The sequence below is a fragment of the Neomonachus schauinslandi genome, chromosome 1 (genome assembly GCF_002201575.2).
Source record: "Neomonachus schauinslandi chromosome 1, ASM220157v2, whole genome shotgun sequence".
In the NCBI taxonomy this organism is placed as follows: Eukaryota; Metazoa; Chordata; class Mammalia; order Carnivora; family Phocidae; genus Neomonachus; species Neomonachus schauinslandi.
In genome coordinates, this window is record NC_058403.1 from 147,954,488 (window position 1) to 147,970,346 (window position 15,859).

At 38.7% G+C, this 15,859-nt stretch overlaps 1 protein-coding gene across 3 annotated transcripts in view; it reads left to right on the forward strand.

Annotated features, from left to right (window-relative positions):
* Window positions 1–209: 209 nt before the first annotated feature.
* SCN10A (sodium voltage-gated channel alpha subunit 10) overlaps window positions 210–15,859 on the forward strand; it is a 91,490-nt gene continuing 75,840 nt past the window's right edge. For all 3 annotated transcript variants that reach the window (XM_021705864.1, XM_021705865.1, XM_021705866.1), the window contains exons 1-3: window positions 210–479; window positions 1,751–1,878; window positions 4,895–4,975. In XM_021705864.1, the coding sequence (XP_021561539.1) occupies window positions 210–479; window positions 1,751–1,878; window positions 4,895–4,975 (479 nt within the window). The remainder of the gene's footprint in view (window positions 480–1,750; window positions 1,879–4,894; window positions 4,976–15,859) is intronic.

Genomic DNA, 15,859 nt, shown 5'->3' on the forward strand with positions numbered 1-15,859 from the left:
CCCTGAGAGTGCCACAGGGGCAGTGAGACTCTGGGGAGAGCTCAGTGTGAGTTAAGAAAGGAACTGGGTTGGGGGGGCACTATTCCATCAAGGAAGTGTGAGTTAAGGAAAAGAACTGGAGGGAGAGGGCCAGTGGGAAGGCTGTTACCTCTCTGTGGTGATGTCCACTTTCATAAGAGTATAAATTCTTCCTGAAGAAGAATGAGAAGATGGAACTCACCTTTGGGTCCCTGGAAACTACCAACTTCCGTCGATTCACTCCAGAGTCCCTGGTGGAGATTGAAAAGCGAATTGCTGCCAAGCGGGCAGCAAAGAAAGCCAAAGATAAGCACAGGGAGCAGAAGGACCAAGAAGAGAAGCCTCGGCCTCAGCTAGACTTGAAAGCTTGCAACCAGCTGCCCAAGTTCTATGGTGAACTCCCGGCAGAGCTGGTTGGGGAGCCCCTGGAGGATCTGGACCCCTTCTACAGCACACACCGGGTAAGGGTGATTGGCTGGGAAAGCTGTTCTCAGCTCTGGGAGAGGAAGCCTCTGCCCCACTCAGCCTAGGGAGTTTCTCCTGACCTGGGTGATGTGGCTGTGAGCTAGACTCAGTTAATGACAAATATATCCAACTCACCTCTTTGATACTGTCTTCACATTTTTATAATATTTATGGTGGAGACTAATTAAACTCAAATCCTCAAAGCAACAACAACTGCTATTAAATTTTTAGAGGAAGTTGGCTATTCTCTTGGATGACCACTGGCCCAGGATCTCCAAAGATGTTGGCTGTCTTTCCAAATGGGGAGCAGAGATCCTGAGTCTGGGGGTGGGGGATAGAGTAGAGAAGGGGAACAGAAATCAGGATGATTTAACAAGTGGTCCTCAAAGTATGATCTCAGAACCCCTGGGGTTCCCAAAACCCTTTTAGTGGATTCAGGAGGTCACACACACACACACACTCTCTCTCTCTCTCTCTCTCTCTCACACACACACAGTATAAGCAAAAGGGTATAAACAGTAACAAAAACTCTTTGGGGTCCTCAATAATTTTTGAGAGTATAAAAGGGTCCTGAAATCAAAACGTTTGAGAACCACTAGTTTAAGTGAGAGCTATTTCATGACAATTCCCCCATTTGTATTGTGTCTTAGATGTTCCACACAGCACCCACCCAAAAATGATGTGTGCATTTTGGGGAGTTGGGAGGGATAGGAATCAGCCATCTCAAATATGGTTTGTAGAGAAAATAAAAAGACACTAAAATGTCTTTCTCCCTCCTCTCACAGGTCAAGAATCCTCACCTTCCTAGATGCTCAGAGGGAACCAGTAGATAGAGGGCTTAAAAGGGGAGACCTAGAAGGTGGAAAGCAGAGGGAGCATCCCAGCACCAGGGATGATACACTAATCAGAAGAGGAATTTAATGCAGCCAGAACCTTATCATCCTGCTGCCAGAATCCTGGCCCTGGGGCTGATGCATCCTACCAGCCCCAGGTCAGATTCCTGCCCATTGGGTACTCTCAGTGGGCTCATCTTGATTCACAGTCACTGACAGGGCCTGGGGTTTTGCTAGGAGGTGAGGATATGGCTCTCAGTCCCTGATCCTCACTAACTCTGCCCCTCCACTTGGCTCTCCACTGATGGATTCATGGTTCCCAGAGCCCTTCTTGCTCATAAGCCTGAAATTATACCATTCGTGCTCAAAAACATGATTGTGTGAGGATGCATGCTTCTCACTTCAGGTCCATCTTCTGCTTTGTTTTGTTGTAGACATTTATGGTGCTGAACAAAGGGAGGACAATTTCCCGGTTTAGTGCCACTCGGGCCCTGTGGTTATTCAGTCCTTTCAACCTGATCAGAAGAACAGCCATCAAAGTGTCTGTCCACTCATATCCTTTGCACTGTTGCTTCTTCCACATGATTCCTTTTAGAATCAGGCTTTGCCCACTGTGCCCAGTACCTTCTTCAGAGGTTAGCAGAATACATGTCCTCTAATTGAATCCTGAAACAATGAAATCATTACATTGAAAGAAAAATGTTTGTGGCTTTAATGTATCCAACACCTGAAAGCAGTCCTAAGACAGAGGAGGTGCTCATGCAAGCCAGAGGTGGGTTTGGGTTCACCTAGACTAGTCTGGACACACCTGTGCATGCACAACCTAAAAAAATGTCCCCCTTATGAATAAGCTTTGCTGATACGCCCGGGCACATTCTTACAACATAATAAGAATGCTTGTCTCACAACATAATAACCAATAAGAGGGCCCCCAGACTTCTTTGGGCAGATGAAATAGGCATGAGTTGTTACTCTGTTACCTCTAGCCATGATGAGAACTGGCTGTTTATTGGGCAAAAGAGCAGCACCTGCCAGAGGACAAAGAGGACAGACCACAATGGGCAAAGCATAGATTGTCTCAGCAGGATCAGATTGGTCACAGGCGCTGCCAATATCCCAAGTTACCCCCAACTACTAGCAGGTTACAAAGGTCAATAGTCCAAAAAAATGTTAATAGTTCAAGGTTCATGCCACTGGGAAATATAGTAATGATGAGAGACAAATCAGTCAAATGTCTGTATTATATCAACGGCTTTAGGTAGCTTCAGAATCTGCCTTCAGTTTTTGTTTTATTTTGTTTTGTTTTTCAAGGCAAGCCAAACTAGGACAAAAAAGAGACTTTGGCTTGGTTTCCAAGGATCTTCCCTGGTGACTGTCCAAATTGGAAGTTCCTAATGACAAATTCAGCCCTGGCTTCCAGGAGGTTGATTTGCAAGAACAGCCTTGCCTCAGCTGCCTGACAGATGGTAGCCAGCCTCTTCTCGGGAGGCTCCAGTAAAAGGAGTTCTCTCCCCGCCACTCTGGGGAAGCTTGCTGGATTGCTGGACAGCACTCAGTGAGCTGGTAGCTCTGGCAAAGAGTCATCTCAAAATGAAACTGCACTGCTCCATGTAGTTGCATTGCATTTTCCTTTTACATATTTTTATCTTTATGGCCAAGCAGTGGGAGTTATATTTTCTTAATTCAATCTTGGATTTTCTGATCCTATAGAAGGATATTTAACGATAATAGTAAGTTACCGTTTGCTAATACCTCCTAAGTGTCATCACTGTCATAGGTACAGAAAACTTTGAAGAAGGGATTTGCATCCCCATCTTACAGATGATGAAACTGTTATTCAAAGGCATTAAATAAATTGTTCAAGGTCACAGAGCCAGTTAAGAGGTCCAGCCTGCACCCTGCTTAGAACAGTATCAGCAATAAGAAGTAGGCAGTTAATGGAAATGAACCGAGGTAATTTATTCTCTCAGTATGTCATCTCTACTTGGGTGGTTTTTTTTTTTAAATATATCCAATTACATAAAAATTACAAATAAAGAAAAATAGCATATATACAAACTCCTCTCCATATATCCTGGTTGACTTACATCTTAATTAGCTTTAAGAAACAGCTAATTAGAAATAAAATCCCTTTAAAGAACCAAGTGACCAGTGAATATTCTTTTCATCTTGAGATTTGATGAATCATAATTGCTGGATGGAGTCATAGCTGGACAGAAAAGCTGTTAGGTGTCTTCTTCTCACAAAAGCCTGCATTTATATATTTAAATCTTATGAACTTGGTAGCTCCACTCCAAAAGATATTCTTCAAGGTATGGAATTCTCAAATGTCTTATTATTAATATTTCACCAAAATTATAATTCTAATCAAATTTGCTATGAATTTTTCCACAAGTAATATTGTGTGTAACCTATTACTTTTAAAGGTTTGTGGAATTGGAGATATGGTTTTAATTTAATCCTTGGGTTAACATTTTCCCCCCATGTGAACACATTTCTTAATTTAATTGCAAGTCAACAGGAAAATGTGGTTTAATTAACAGAATTTCCCTTTTCAAAATAGATGTGTTCCTAAGTAACTGTAAAACAGGGCACATTAAAGACATTTACAGAAAACTAAAATAGATTTAAATACTTCTGCTCAAACTGAAATTATGAAAGATGAGTGGTTCACTCTCTCTGTAGGTCAAGCTTATCTTCAGGTTTTGTGTTTTTTTAGGATGTAATTGTTAGGAACCCAAGCTAGTCCTGAGAAAAACGTCCAGTGGGAGAAATTTCTCTTTGGGTTTTCTCCACCAACATTTCTTCCCATCAGTTTACCCCTTTCCACTCACCTTCTTCAGTGTCTCCTTCCCCTTGTGGTAATCCCTTGGCTCAACCTTGAAAATTCTTCTCTCTGGTTAGACAGAGTTCTCCACCCCAGCCTAATTCTATCTGGAATTTTCTCCTTGAGCCAGCATTTTACTTCCCTGTGCCTGCCCCCACCATTCCTAACCAGGGGCCCATTTCCTCAAAGTAACTGATCTCAGCTAAGTCGGGAAAACAATCGGACTCAACTAATTCCCATGACAGCTAGTAACCCTCCCTTTACCTCTAACTTCCTAGAAGTCATCTCTTTGTTTTTTAGGAAAAAAGAGACATTCGCTGGATGAAATTTCAGGCTATATTGTATAGTGAAGTGAAGGTGTCAGGGCAGAAGGACATTTTGGAGAAGGGATTCTTGTTTCCTTCCATCTTGCTGAGGGTTCTGTTATCAATCTGAGGTCACATCTCAGCACCATAGCTGACTAGCTTGTATGACCTTGGAAAAATTATTTAAGATATTTTCAGTCTGATTTCTTAGCTGCAAAGTGTAGATATAATATTTACCTGCAGATCCAGTTGTATTAGAAATAATTTGGATGAAGTAACCAGCCCAGGATAGGCACTCAGTAAATGTTAGCAGCTGTTACGCAACAAGACGGAAAAGCTGATCCTAGCTAAAAGCTATGAATTTAATCATTCAGCGTCAAGGTGATCATAGGTGACATCAGAGAAACATGGCAACTCTTAGCTTTTCCTTAACACAGTCCTCTCAGGTGGTTCAGTTTATTTATTACAGTCACTATTTTGGTCAATTGTGTGGGCATGACCCAAACTGAGCTTCCAGAAAGAATCGAGTAAGTAGATTTGCTGTCACTGTCATTCCTGTGCCTCCTCTTTCTGTCCTCCTTCTCTTCCTTCACTTGGCGGCTTTTTTCTTTTCTTTTTCTTTGGAGTGGTTAGATATTTCCTTCTCTGTGGACTTTGGTGCATAAACACATGTTATTTTCAACTTTGGAGAACTATCAGTAGTGGTTCTCAACCTTGGAATCCCTTGGGGAAATTTTTAAAATATTAATGCCTGGTCTCAGTCCCAGAGGGTTTGATTTCATTGGCCTGGGGTGGTCTGGGCAGATGAGCTTCCCCCATCTACCCCCCACATTCACCTGCTAGGCGCACACATGAACCAAGTTTAGGGACAGCCTACTCTGAGAGGCAGGAGCAAACCTGAAACAGAACTAAGAACAAATGGTTCTGGAGCATATTCAGAAAATTATCCATGAATAAAGCTCTTTATGTTATCATGGCTCATATACTTCAAAGTGACCTTAATGTTCCCAAGAGAATTCTGTTTCCCTGGGTTAGCAGATGGAACCTCTGTAGTTTTGGAACATGGGGACTTCACAAAAACACTGCACCAACACATCCAGGAGAGGTGCCCCCAGCTCAGGGCAAGACTGATATACCTTTGCCTCAAGAATAGGAACTCTGTAGAATTTTCTCTTTTTCTACCTTTTAAATTTAAAAAACATTTTTTTGCTGATCATAACATTAATACATACCACAATAGAAAATATAGTTGACCCTAGAGCAACATAGGTTTGAACTATGTGGGTCCACTTTTACATGGATTTTTAAAAAAATAAATACACTACAGTACTGTAAATGTATTTTCTCTTCCTTAGGATTTTCTTAATAACATTTTCTTTTGTCTAGCTTATTTTACTCTAAGAAGACAGTATATAATACATATAACATACAAAATATGTGCTAATTGACTGTTGATGTTATCAAAAAGGCTTCCTGTCAACAGTAGGCTGGTAATAGTTAAGTTTTGGGGGAGTCAAAACTTATAGGTGGGTTTTTATTGTATGGGAGGGGTCAGCGCCTTTAACCTCTGAGTTGTTCAAGGGTCCATTGTAAGTTGTATTTCTATTAATAGATTAAAGAAGAATAATCATGTAATCACCTTAACTGATGCTGACAAATAGTTTGATAAAGTCTGATATCTTCTTGTGATTAGAAACACCTAGAAAAACAGGAATAGAAGGGAATTGTTGCACTCTGATAAATGGTAATTACTTTGAAGGAGGTAGCAAACATCATGCTTAATTGTGAAACATGACCAACTTTCCCTTTGAGATCAGAAACAAAAAGAAAAAAAGGAAAGATGTCTGTTTCATCAGTTCTATTTAACTTTGTAAAGGAGAGCCCGGCCAGCATAGTAGGGCAAGGAAAAGAAAAAAAAAAGTATAAGAATAAGAAAAATAGCAAAGATGACGTGATTTACAGATAATACAACTGTGTGATACAACAGCCAATATAATCTAGAGATAAACTATTAAAGTTAACAAGACAGAATAGAAAGGTAGCTGGGTACAAGTCAATATAACTAAATTAATTGCATATCTATATACTAGCAACAAAGATAAAATAGCATGGTTTTTAAAAATACCAGTTACACTGGCGTTTTAAAATATCAAGTATCTAGAAACAGGATTATCAAAGTATGAGTAAGATCTCTACAAAGAAAATTATGAAAAATATTGAGGAATATTACAGGAAACCCAATAAATCGAGAGATGTATTATATTCCTGGATTTGAAGTCACAATATTGTAAGCTCCCCAAGATGATTAATAAATTTAATATGAGCTCAATCAAAATCCCAATAGGCTTGTTTTTTTTTTTTGGTTTTTTTTCATTACTCAACAAACTGACTCTAAGATTTATATAAAGATGCAAAGAGCAAATTATAGCCGATACACTTTTGAGGAAGAAAAACAAGGTGGAAGAAGAGAACTGGCCCTACAGGATGTTAGGATGTACTGTAAAGCTCTAATCATTGAAACTGTGTGTGACTGGGGTGATTAGTCAGACTAGCAGAATAGTTGGCTCATCAACAGGCCAGTACACATACAGACATTGAATTTGTGCTGAAGGTGGCACTGTGGATCAGCGGGGAAAGGGCAGTTCTCAATAAATGATGCTGAAGAATTAGGAATCTCAATAGAATAATTACTTTGCTCATCACAACAATTGTCCTCCTTAATACCCATCACCCAGCTCCCCTCCAGCAACCCTGTTTGTTTCCTAGAGTTCAGCGCCTCTTATGGTTTGCCTCCCTCTCAAATTTCATCTTATTTTTCCTTCCCTTCCCCTATGTTCATCTGTTTTGTTTCTTAAATTCCACATATGAGTGAAATCAGATGGTATTTGTCTTTCTCTGACTGACTTATTTCGCTTAGTATAATACCCTCTAGTTCCATCCACATTGCTGCAAATGGCAAGATTTCATTCTATTTGATGGCTGAGTAATATTCCACTGTGTGTGTGTGTGTGTGTGTGTGTGTGTCTGTGTGTATGTAAATATATACCACATCTTCTTTATTCATTCATCCATCAATGGATATCTGGGCTCTTTCCATAGTTTGGCTATTGTGGACATTGGGGTGCAGGTGTCCCTTCGAATCAGTATTTTTGTATCCTTTGGATAAATACCTAGTAGTGCAATTGCTGGGTCATAGGGTAGGTCTATTTTTAACTTCTTGAGGAACCTCCATACTGTGTTCCAGAGTGGCTGCACCAGTTTGCATTCCCACCAACAGTGTAAGAGGGCTCCTCCTTTCTCTGCATCTTCACCAACATCTGTTGTTTCCTGAGTTGTTAATTTTAGCCATTCTGACCAGCATGAGGCAGTATCTAATTGTGATTTTGATTTGTATTTCCCTGATGCCAAGTGATGTTGAGCATTTTTTCATGTGTCTATTAGCCATTTGTATGTCTTCTTTGGAGAAATGTCTGATGAATCACTAAATTCTACCCCTGAAACTAATAATATACTCTATGTTAACTAAATTGGATTTAAATTTAAAAAAAAAAAGAAAAATTACTTTGAACATCGAACTTTATGCCACATATAAGAATCAATTCTAGGTAGATTAACATCTAAATTTCTTTGTGAAAGACAAAAACATAAAGATTTTAGGGGGAAAAAAAGAATTTCTGCATTACTTCAGTTTAGGGAGAGATTTATTACATGTGGCACAAGAAGCAATAACCATAGAGGAAAAAACTGATACATTTTAGCATACTAAAATTAAGTATTTCTGTTCATCAGGAGACAACTTTGTAAGGGTGAAAAAGCAAGCCTGCTGAGTAGGAGATATTTGCAACACATATACCTAAAAAGTGTTTATATCCAGAAGAGTGAGCCCCTACAAATCAATTAGAAACACATCAGAGCAACTAATTTTGAAATGAGCAAAAAATTTGTATAGATATTTCACAAAAGCAGAAACTCAAATGGTCAATAAACCTAAAAATATTCTTCAGAGTCCATCGTCTCTCATGGTTCCTCCCACCCGCCTCCCCTCTAGAACCCTCAGTTTGTTTTTCAGAGTCCATCGTCTCTCATAAACATAAAAATATTCTTAATCTTTTTCTTAATCAAGGAAATGTGAATTAAAATTACACTGAGAGATTATTATATATGCATCAGATGAGGAAATTTTTAAATTGTGACAATATCAAGTATTAAGAAAGATATGGAGTAACAGAAACTCATATACTGCTGGTGGGAATGTAAATTTGTACAACCTCTTTGGAGATCAGTGGATATCATCAAATACAGGTGAAGACACACATATACTGTGATTCTTAATTATACTTTTACGTACATACACTCAACAGAAATGTGTGTGGGCACCAGGATATAGCTATGAGAAAGTTTATGAACACTGCCCGTAGAAGGCCCCAATTGGAAACAACCAAATGTCCAAAGATTTTTGAATACATTAAATATCTGTCTTACATTCTTAAAATGGGATAATGTACAGCAATGAAAATGAATAAACTATAGTTCTACAAAACAAGGATGAAAAAAGCCAGACACAAAAGATTGTGTAAGTATGATTCCATTTATGCAAAATTCAAAAACAAGCAGAACTTAATTATTTTGTTTAGAGATGCTTACTTAGGAGGTAAAAAAATATAAATAAAACCTCTAGGGCAGAGGAAAGAGGACATAATTGGGAAGGGGTTTGTGGGGTGCTTATAATGTTCCATTTAGTGACATGAGTGGCTGTCACAAGGCCACTATGGACTGGATTATGTCCCCCCAAATCCACATGTGGAAGGTCTAACCCACGTGACTCTACTGGCCTTTAAGGATGGCACTATGGTTCAATGAAGTCATAAGGGCAGAGCCGTGATCCAGTAGAACTGGTGTCCTTGTAAGAAGAGGAACAGAGTCCAGAACTCTCTCTCTCTGCCATGTGAGGACACAGCAAGAAATCAATCCTTAGCAAGCCAAGAAGAGGGCTCTCACCAGAGCCTGGCCAGGAAGCACCCTCATCTCCAATTTCCAGCCTCTGGAACTGTGAGAAGTCAATTTCTGTGCTTTAACCACTCAGTCTATGGTACATTGTTATGGTAGACTGAGCTAATATACAAGTGTTCGTTTTACAGTGAATTTATGTTTCACGTGTATTTCTATTATGCACATTGCATATCATAATAGATAGCTTAAAAACAAAATGATTTTTGGGGGCGCCTGGGTGGCTCAGTCGTTAAGCGTCTGCCTTCAGCTCAGGTCATGATCTCAGGGTCCTGGTATCGAGCCCCGCATCGGGCTCCCTGCTCGGCAGGAAGCCTGCTTCTCCCTCTCCCACTCCCCCTGCTTGTGTTCCCTCTCTCGCTGTGTCTCTCTCTGTCAAATAAATAAAATCTTTAAAAAAAATAATTTAAAAAAATGGCCATTGCATAAAATGCAGACCACTGAAAAATATAAATCAGAAGAGAGTACCTAGGTAAAGAAATCACTTTCGGTAATTTAGCTTATTGTCCTCTCTCCCTCTCTTAGTCTTTCTCTCTCTCAATCTCTCTCACTCTTTCTATGTATATAAATAGATATATACATCTATCTATCTATATATATAAATTAGAAGATTTAATTGGCTTTATCAAATGATTCATGCACCAGGCAGCAGCCCATCTAGCAAGTAGAGAGGCATTGAGAGGAGTTGTACAAAATGGAGGGTTTTTATAGGTAGGAGGGTGGGGGCAAGAAAGTTATGAGCAGAGGAAAAGGGTTCTTCCAGAGGGGTCAGTTTGCTAGGGGAAAAAGCAAGGTGTCTTCTCATGCAGATTACCTCATCTTTCTTTGGGGGATGGAGAGGACCCAAGGGACCAACTCTTTGATGTCAATGGAAAGAACAATTTCCTGACTGACCAGTCAAGGCCACATTTCCAGAGGAGGCTGAAACTGCCAATAGATTGGGTTTTAAGCCCCCATTTGGGAACTCAGTCTAAGTGGCATTATTTTGGGTCTGCAGTTTTCTTAACTATATATAGGCTGAGATCATATAGCATGTAAAATCTCTATCCTTATTTTGAACTTTTAATGCAAAGCATTTTCTCTCAAAAGTAAGAGTTATTTGGGGATTCTGGTTAAATATGGAAGATAGCATGCATATGTTTTACCCCAACCCTCTCAGAACGCCAATAAAATGACAGCATGGGAAAAGAACGGTATAAATATATAAGAACAAAGAGAAGGAGAAAGAAAAGCGCAGAGGACAAAGATGTCATAACAATCTCGGAAGGCCAAAAGTGGGCGGAGGCCTGGTAAATGACTCAGCACATCGGGGCTTGTTAACCAGGGTGCCTGCAGAGAGAGATAAAAATGATGATCAAGGCATCTTACCCCTAAAATCTCAGAGGCCCTGAAAATGTGGACATGATACAAATAGCAATAAAAGGAAAGAGGAAAGAACGTGGGAACAGAGTATGCTCACTTACTGCTGCTTCTATAATAGCAAGGAGTTAAAGAGTATTCTTTAAAGTAGATAAATCAAGGAAAGGAAAATAATTATATTTAACAGTACAAAGGTTAACACGGAAAAGATACAACTAAGTACAATCAGATGATGCATAAAACAGAGGCGAAAAGAAAATTACCAAATGGAATGTAAAGAGATAGCACACTAAGGGCAATACATTGCACAGTTTAGTTATAATTATGAATTTAAATAAAATTAAAATAAAAACTGTTCTAAATTTAGAATCACACACACACAAAGCAAATAAAACATACCAGACAATGAAATATTTTTTAAAACTATTAAATGCATAACTTAAAGTTATATAAACAAAGATCAAGCAACTCTGTCATGTTAATAAATATAAATGCATTGGACTCATCTGTTTTCAGAAATTCACACATATTCATATATAACAAAGTAATTCCATCTTTATGTTGAACAAAATATACAGAAAGGTCAAAATTAAAGAATGGGCAAAGATATAAGCCAAGGCACACAGAAAGAGAGCAGGAAGTCAGATGTGAATATCAAAGAAGGTGGTATTTAGGCCCAAAGTCATTAAACAGGATAAAAATGACACTTTGTAATGCTAAATAATCCAAAACAGTAACGTATATCTTTGCAATAAATAATATGACATAAAATATGTTCATAAATTGAAAAATTATAAGAGTATAAGGGTAAATAAAAACATTACAGGGATTGGAAAGTGTAATTAATTTCTTTCAGTTCATGACAGATCAAGTGTATAAAAAGGTATGTAAAGATATAGATGACCTGAATAATTAATAGACACATCTGATTCACCTATATCAAACTGTATTCCCTAAAAATAGAGAATATACCTCCATACAAACTGACCAAATATTAAATCACAACAAAACCTCAATCAGCTCCAAAAAGTAAAAGTAATACAGGAAACATTCTCTGATCACACAGTGATAAAGTAAAAACAAAATTAGAGGGAAAAAAAGCCCTTTCCATTTGGTAATGTTAAAAACCTTTCAACTCTTAGATAAAAAAAATACTACAAATTAAAATTATAGAATTTCTAGAGAAGAAAAAATTTAAAAAGCACTTTAATCAGAACCTATAGAATACAGTTAAAGATGTGTTCAGGGGGCAATCTGAATAATTAATAATAAAAATAATAATCTGCATTGAAACAGAATATTTATTTCAGTACAAAATGAAAATAATTATTTAAGCACCTAATATAAAACTAGAAAAAGAACAATAATGAAAGGAAAATGGGAAGAAGAATTAACAATTTCAAAGAAAAACAACACGTTAAGAAATAGAAAAACAGGGGCACTGGGTGGCTCAGTCAGTTAAGCATCTGATTCTTGATTTCAGCTCAGGTCATGATCTCAGGATCTTGGGATCAAGCCCCAGCTTGGCCTCCCTGCTCAGTGCAGAGTAGGCTTGAGATTCTCTCTCAACCTCTTCCTCTACCCCTCCCCTTGCTTGTGCTCTCTATTTCTCTCTAAAATAAATAAATAAAATCTTTTAAAAAAAGAAATAGAAAAACAGTAGAAATAATGAATCCAAAAGCTGTTAAAAAATATATGTGCAAGACTTTTATACTGAAAGATAACAAAACACAACTGAGAGAAATTTTAAAGTATCAAATAAATTTAGCAGTATCTTGTGTTCAGGGATTAGACAACTCACCAGCTGTTAAAATGCCAGTGCTGCCCAAATTAATCTATAGATTCACTGAAATCCTAATGAAAATCCTAGCACCTGATGTTCTGTAGAAATTGAATAGGTTTCACTTATATGGATGAAGCAAAATTTATTTAACTATTATCCTATTGATAGGCATTTCTGTTGGTCCTAATCAACATAATCCTCATATTCTGCAATCATGATTCTTCAGTGAGTATCCTTCCTTACACACACATCTTTGCACACATAACATGGGTACCTGTGAGAGATGAATTCTCAGAAGTGGAGTTGCTGGGTTAATTTTTGAAATATTACCAAATTGTTTTCCAAAGCTGTGCCAATTTCCATTCCCACTATTACTAAATTCATTCTTCCTCAATTTTGTATGAACTGAATTGTTGACAAAACTTGCTTTATAAACACACTTTGAAAATAATATAAAATATAAAAAATCTACCTATCTGGTCTCATTTCTAGAAATGTATGTGGTAGGTACTGGATGATGTTCAGCATCTTTGGCCCCATGAAAATGATCAGATTCTTGGTGATCACAGCTTTGTAATATAGCTTGAAATCAGGCAACATGATGCCCCCAGCTTTGTTTTTCTTTTTCAACATTTCCTTGGCAATTCGGGGTCTTTTCTGATTCCATACAAATTTTAGGATTGTTTGTTCCAGCACTTTGAAAAATGTCATTGGAATTTTGATCGGGATGGCATTGAAAGCATCAATGCCTTCATTTTAATTTTATTATGTTAAATTATGTTTATTATGTTATATATGCCGGGATGGCATATATAGACCAATGGAACAGAATAGAGAACCCAGATATGGACCCTCAACTCTACGGTCAAATAATCTTTGACAAAGCAGGAAAAAACATGCAATGGAAAAAAGACAGTATCTTCAATAAATGGTGCTGGGAAAATTGGACAGCCACATGCAGAAGAATGAAACTCGACCATTCTCTAACACGATTCACAAAGATAAACTCAAAATGGATGAAAGAGCTCAATGTGAGACAGGAATCCATCAAAATCCTAGAGGAGAACATAGGCAGTAACCTCTTTGACATCGCCCACAGCAACTTCTTTCAAGATACATCTCCAAAAGCTAGTCAAACAAAAGCAAAAATGAACTTTTGGGACTTCATCAATATAAAAAGCTTCTGCACAGCAAAGGAAATAGTCAACAAAACAAAGAGGCAACCCACAGAGTGGGAGAAGATATTTGCAAATGACACTGCAGATAAAGGGCTGCTATCCAAGATCTATAAAAAACTCAAACTCAACACCCAAAAAACAAATAATCAAGTCAAAAAATGGGCAGAAGATATGAAAAGACACTTCCCTGAAGAAGACATACAAATGGCTAACAGACACATGAAATAATGTTCATCATCATTAGACATCAGGGAAATCCAAATCAAAACCACAACTGAGATACCACCTTACACCAGTTAGAATGGCAAAAATGGACAGGGAAAGAAATAACAAACGTTGGGGAGGTTGTGTGGAAAGGGGAACCCTCTTACACTGTTGGTGGGAATGCAAGTTAGTACAGCCACTTTGGAAAACAGTGTGGAGGTTCCTCAAAAATTTAAAAATAGAGCTACCCTATGACCCAGCAATTGCACTCCTGGGTATTTACCCCAAAGACACAGATGTAGTGAAAAGAAGGGCCATATACACCCCAGTGTTCATAGCAGCAATGTCTGCAATAGCCACACTGTGGAAAGAGCCAAGATACCCTTCAACAGATGAATGGATAAAGAAGATGTGGTCCATATATACAATGGAATATTACTCAGCCACCAGAAAGGATGAATACCCAACTTTTACATCAACATGGATGGGACTGGAGGGGATTATGCTAAGTGAAATAAGTCAAGCAGAGAAAGTCAATTATCGTATGGTTTCACTTATTTGTGGAACATAAGGAATAGCATGGAGGACATTAGGAGAAGGAAGGGAAAAAATGAAGGGGGGGGGGAATCGGAGGGGGAGATGAACCATGAGAGACTATGGACTCTGAGAAACAAACTCAGGGTTTTAGAGGGGAGGGGCATGGGGGGATGGGTTAGCCTGGTGATGGGTATTAAGGAGGGCATGTACTGCATGGAGCACTGGGTGTTATACGAAAACAATGGATCGTGGAACACTACATCAAAAACTAATGATGTATGGTGACTAACATAACATAATAAAATTTAAAAAAATGATCAGATTCCAGATTTTATTTTTGAAAGGCAAACTGATAACAGCCATTGGTTGTTTACCATGTTGCTGGGAGCCCAGAGGAAAGGAGTAAATATCCCTGGCACAGTCTGGGATTACAAAGATCATGCTATGTATTCTTGAGTAGAAATGAGATCACAGCCAGCGAGGAATCAGAAGCCGGTCCTATCACCACGTTCTTGATACAGTGTTTTGGACACAAGCAGTTCCTATCCCTTATCTCCCCTCCCAGCCATGATCGCTCCCTGAAACATTAGCTTTGCACTGCTACCTGCCTCTCTGTCTGCTTGTGGGAAGATTTCATATACATATTTCATTTTTAAATCCCTTCTTGGGCTCTGAAAGAAACGAGAGATTCACTGCAGCCAAAGAGGGGAAGAATGTATCAGATTGGGTCCCAGCTGGAGATGAAAAATGCAGGGGGATATCCCACCATCCCCATCCCCTGAGCTCACAGAGAATCACTGAAGCGGCCCTTTCATGGCCCTAGGACACCCATCACTAGCCATACTGAGAATCTGGAGAAACATTTGATCTTAAAGGTTGCAGGGAAAAGTGCAGTGGAAAAATAAATATTTTCTCACCTGGAGAAGAACACATGAAATGAAATGGAACCTGTGGCGAACAGGGGAAGGGGTACCTGGCGCTGCATGCATAAAGTAATGTTTTGAGGGGCACCTGGCTGGCTCAGTCGTTAAGCGTCTGCCTTCGGCTCAGGTCATGATCCCAGGGTCCTGGGATGGAGCCCCAAGCCTGGCTCCCTGCTCAGTGGGGAGCCTGCTTCTCCCTCTCCCACTTCCCCTGCTTGTGTTCCCTCTCTCGCTGTCTCTCTCTCTGTCAAAAAATAAATAAAATCTTAAAAAAAAAAAGTACTGTTTTGTGTCTTTTCAAATATATATGAATGACATCATATTGTATGCACGCTCTAGCTGATGCTTTTTAAAAATCAATATTGTGTTTTTGAGATGGGTCTAAGTAGATACATGTAGACTTATTCATTTTTTACTGCT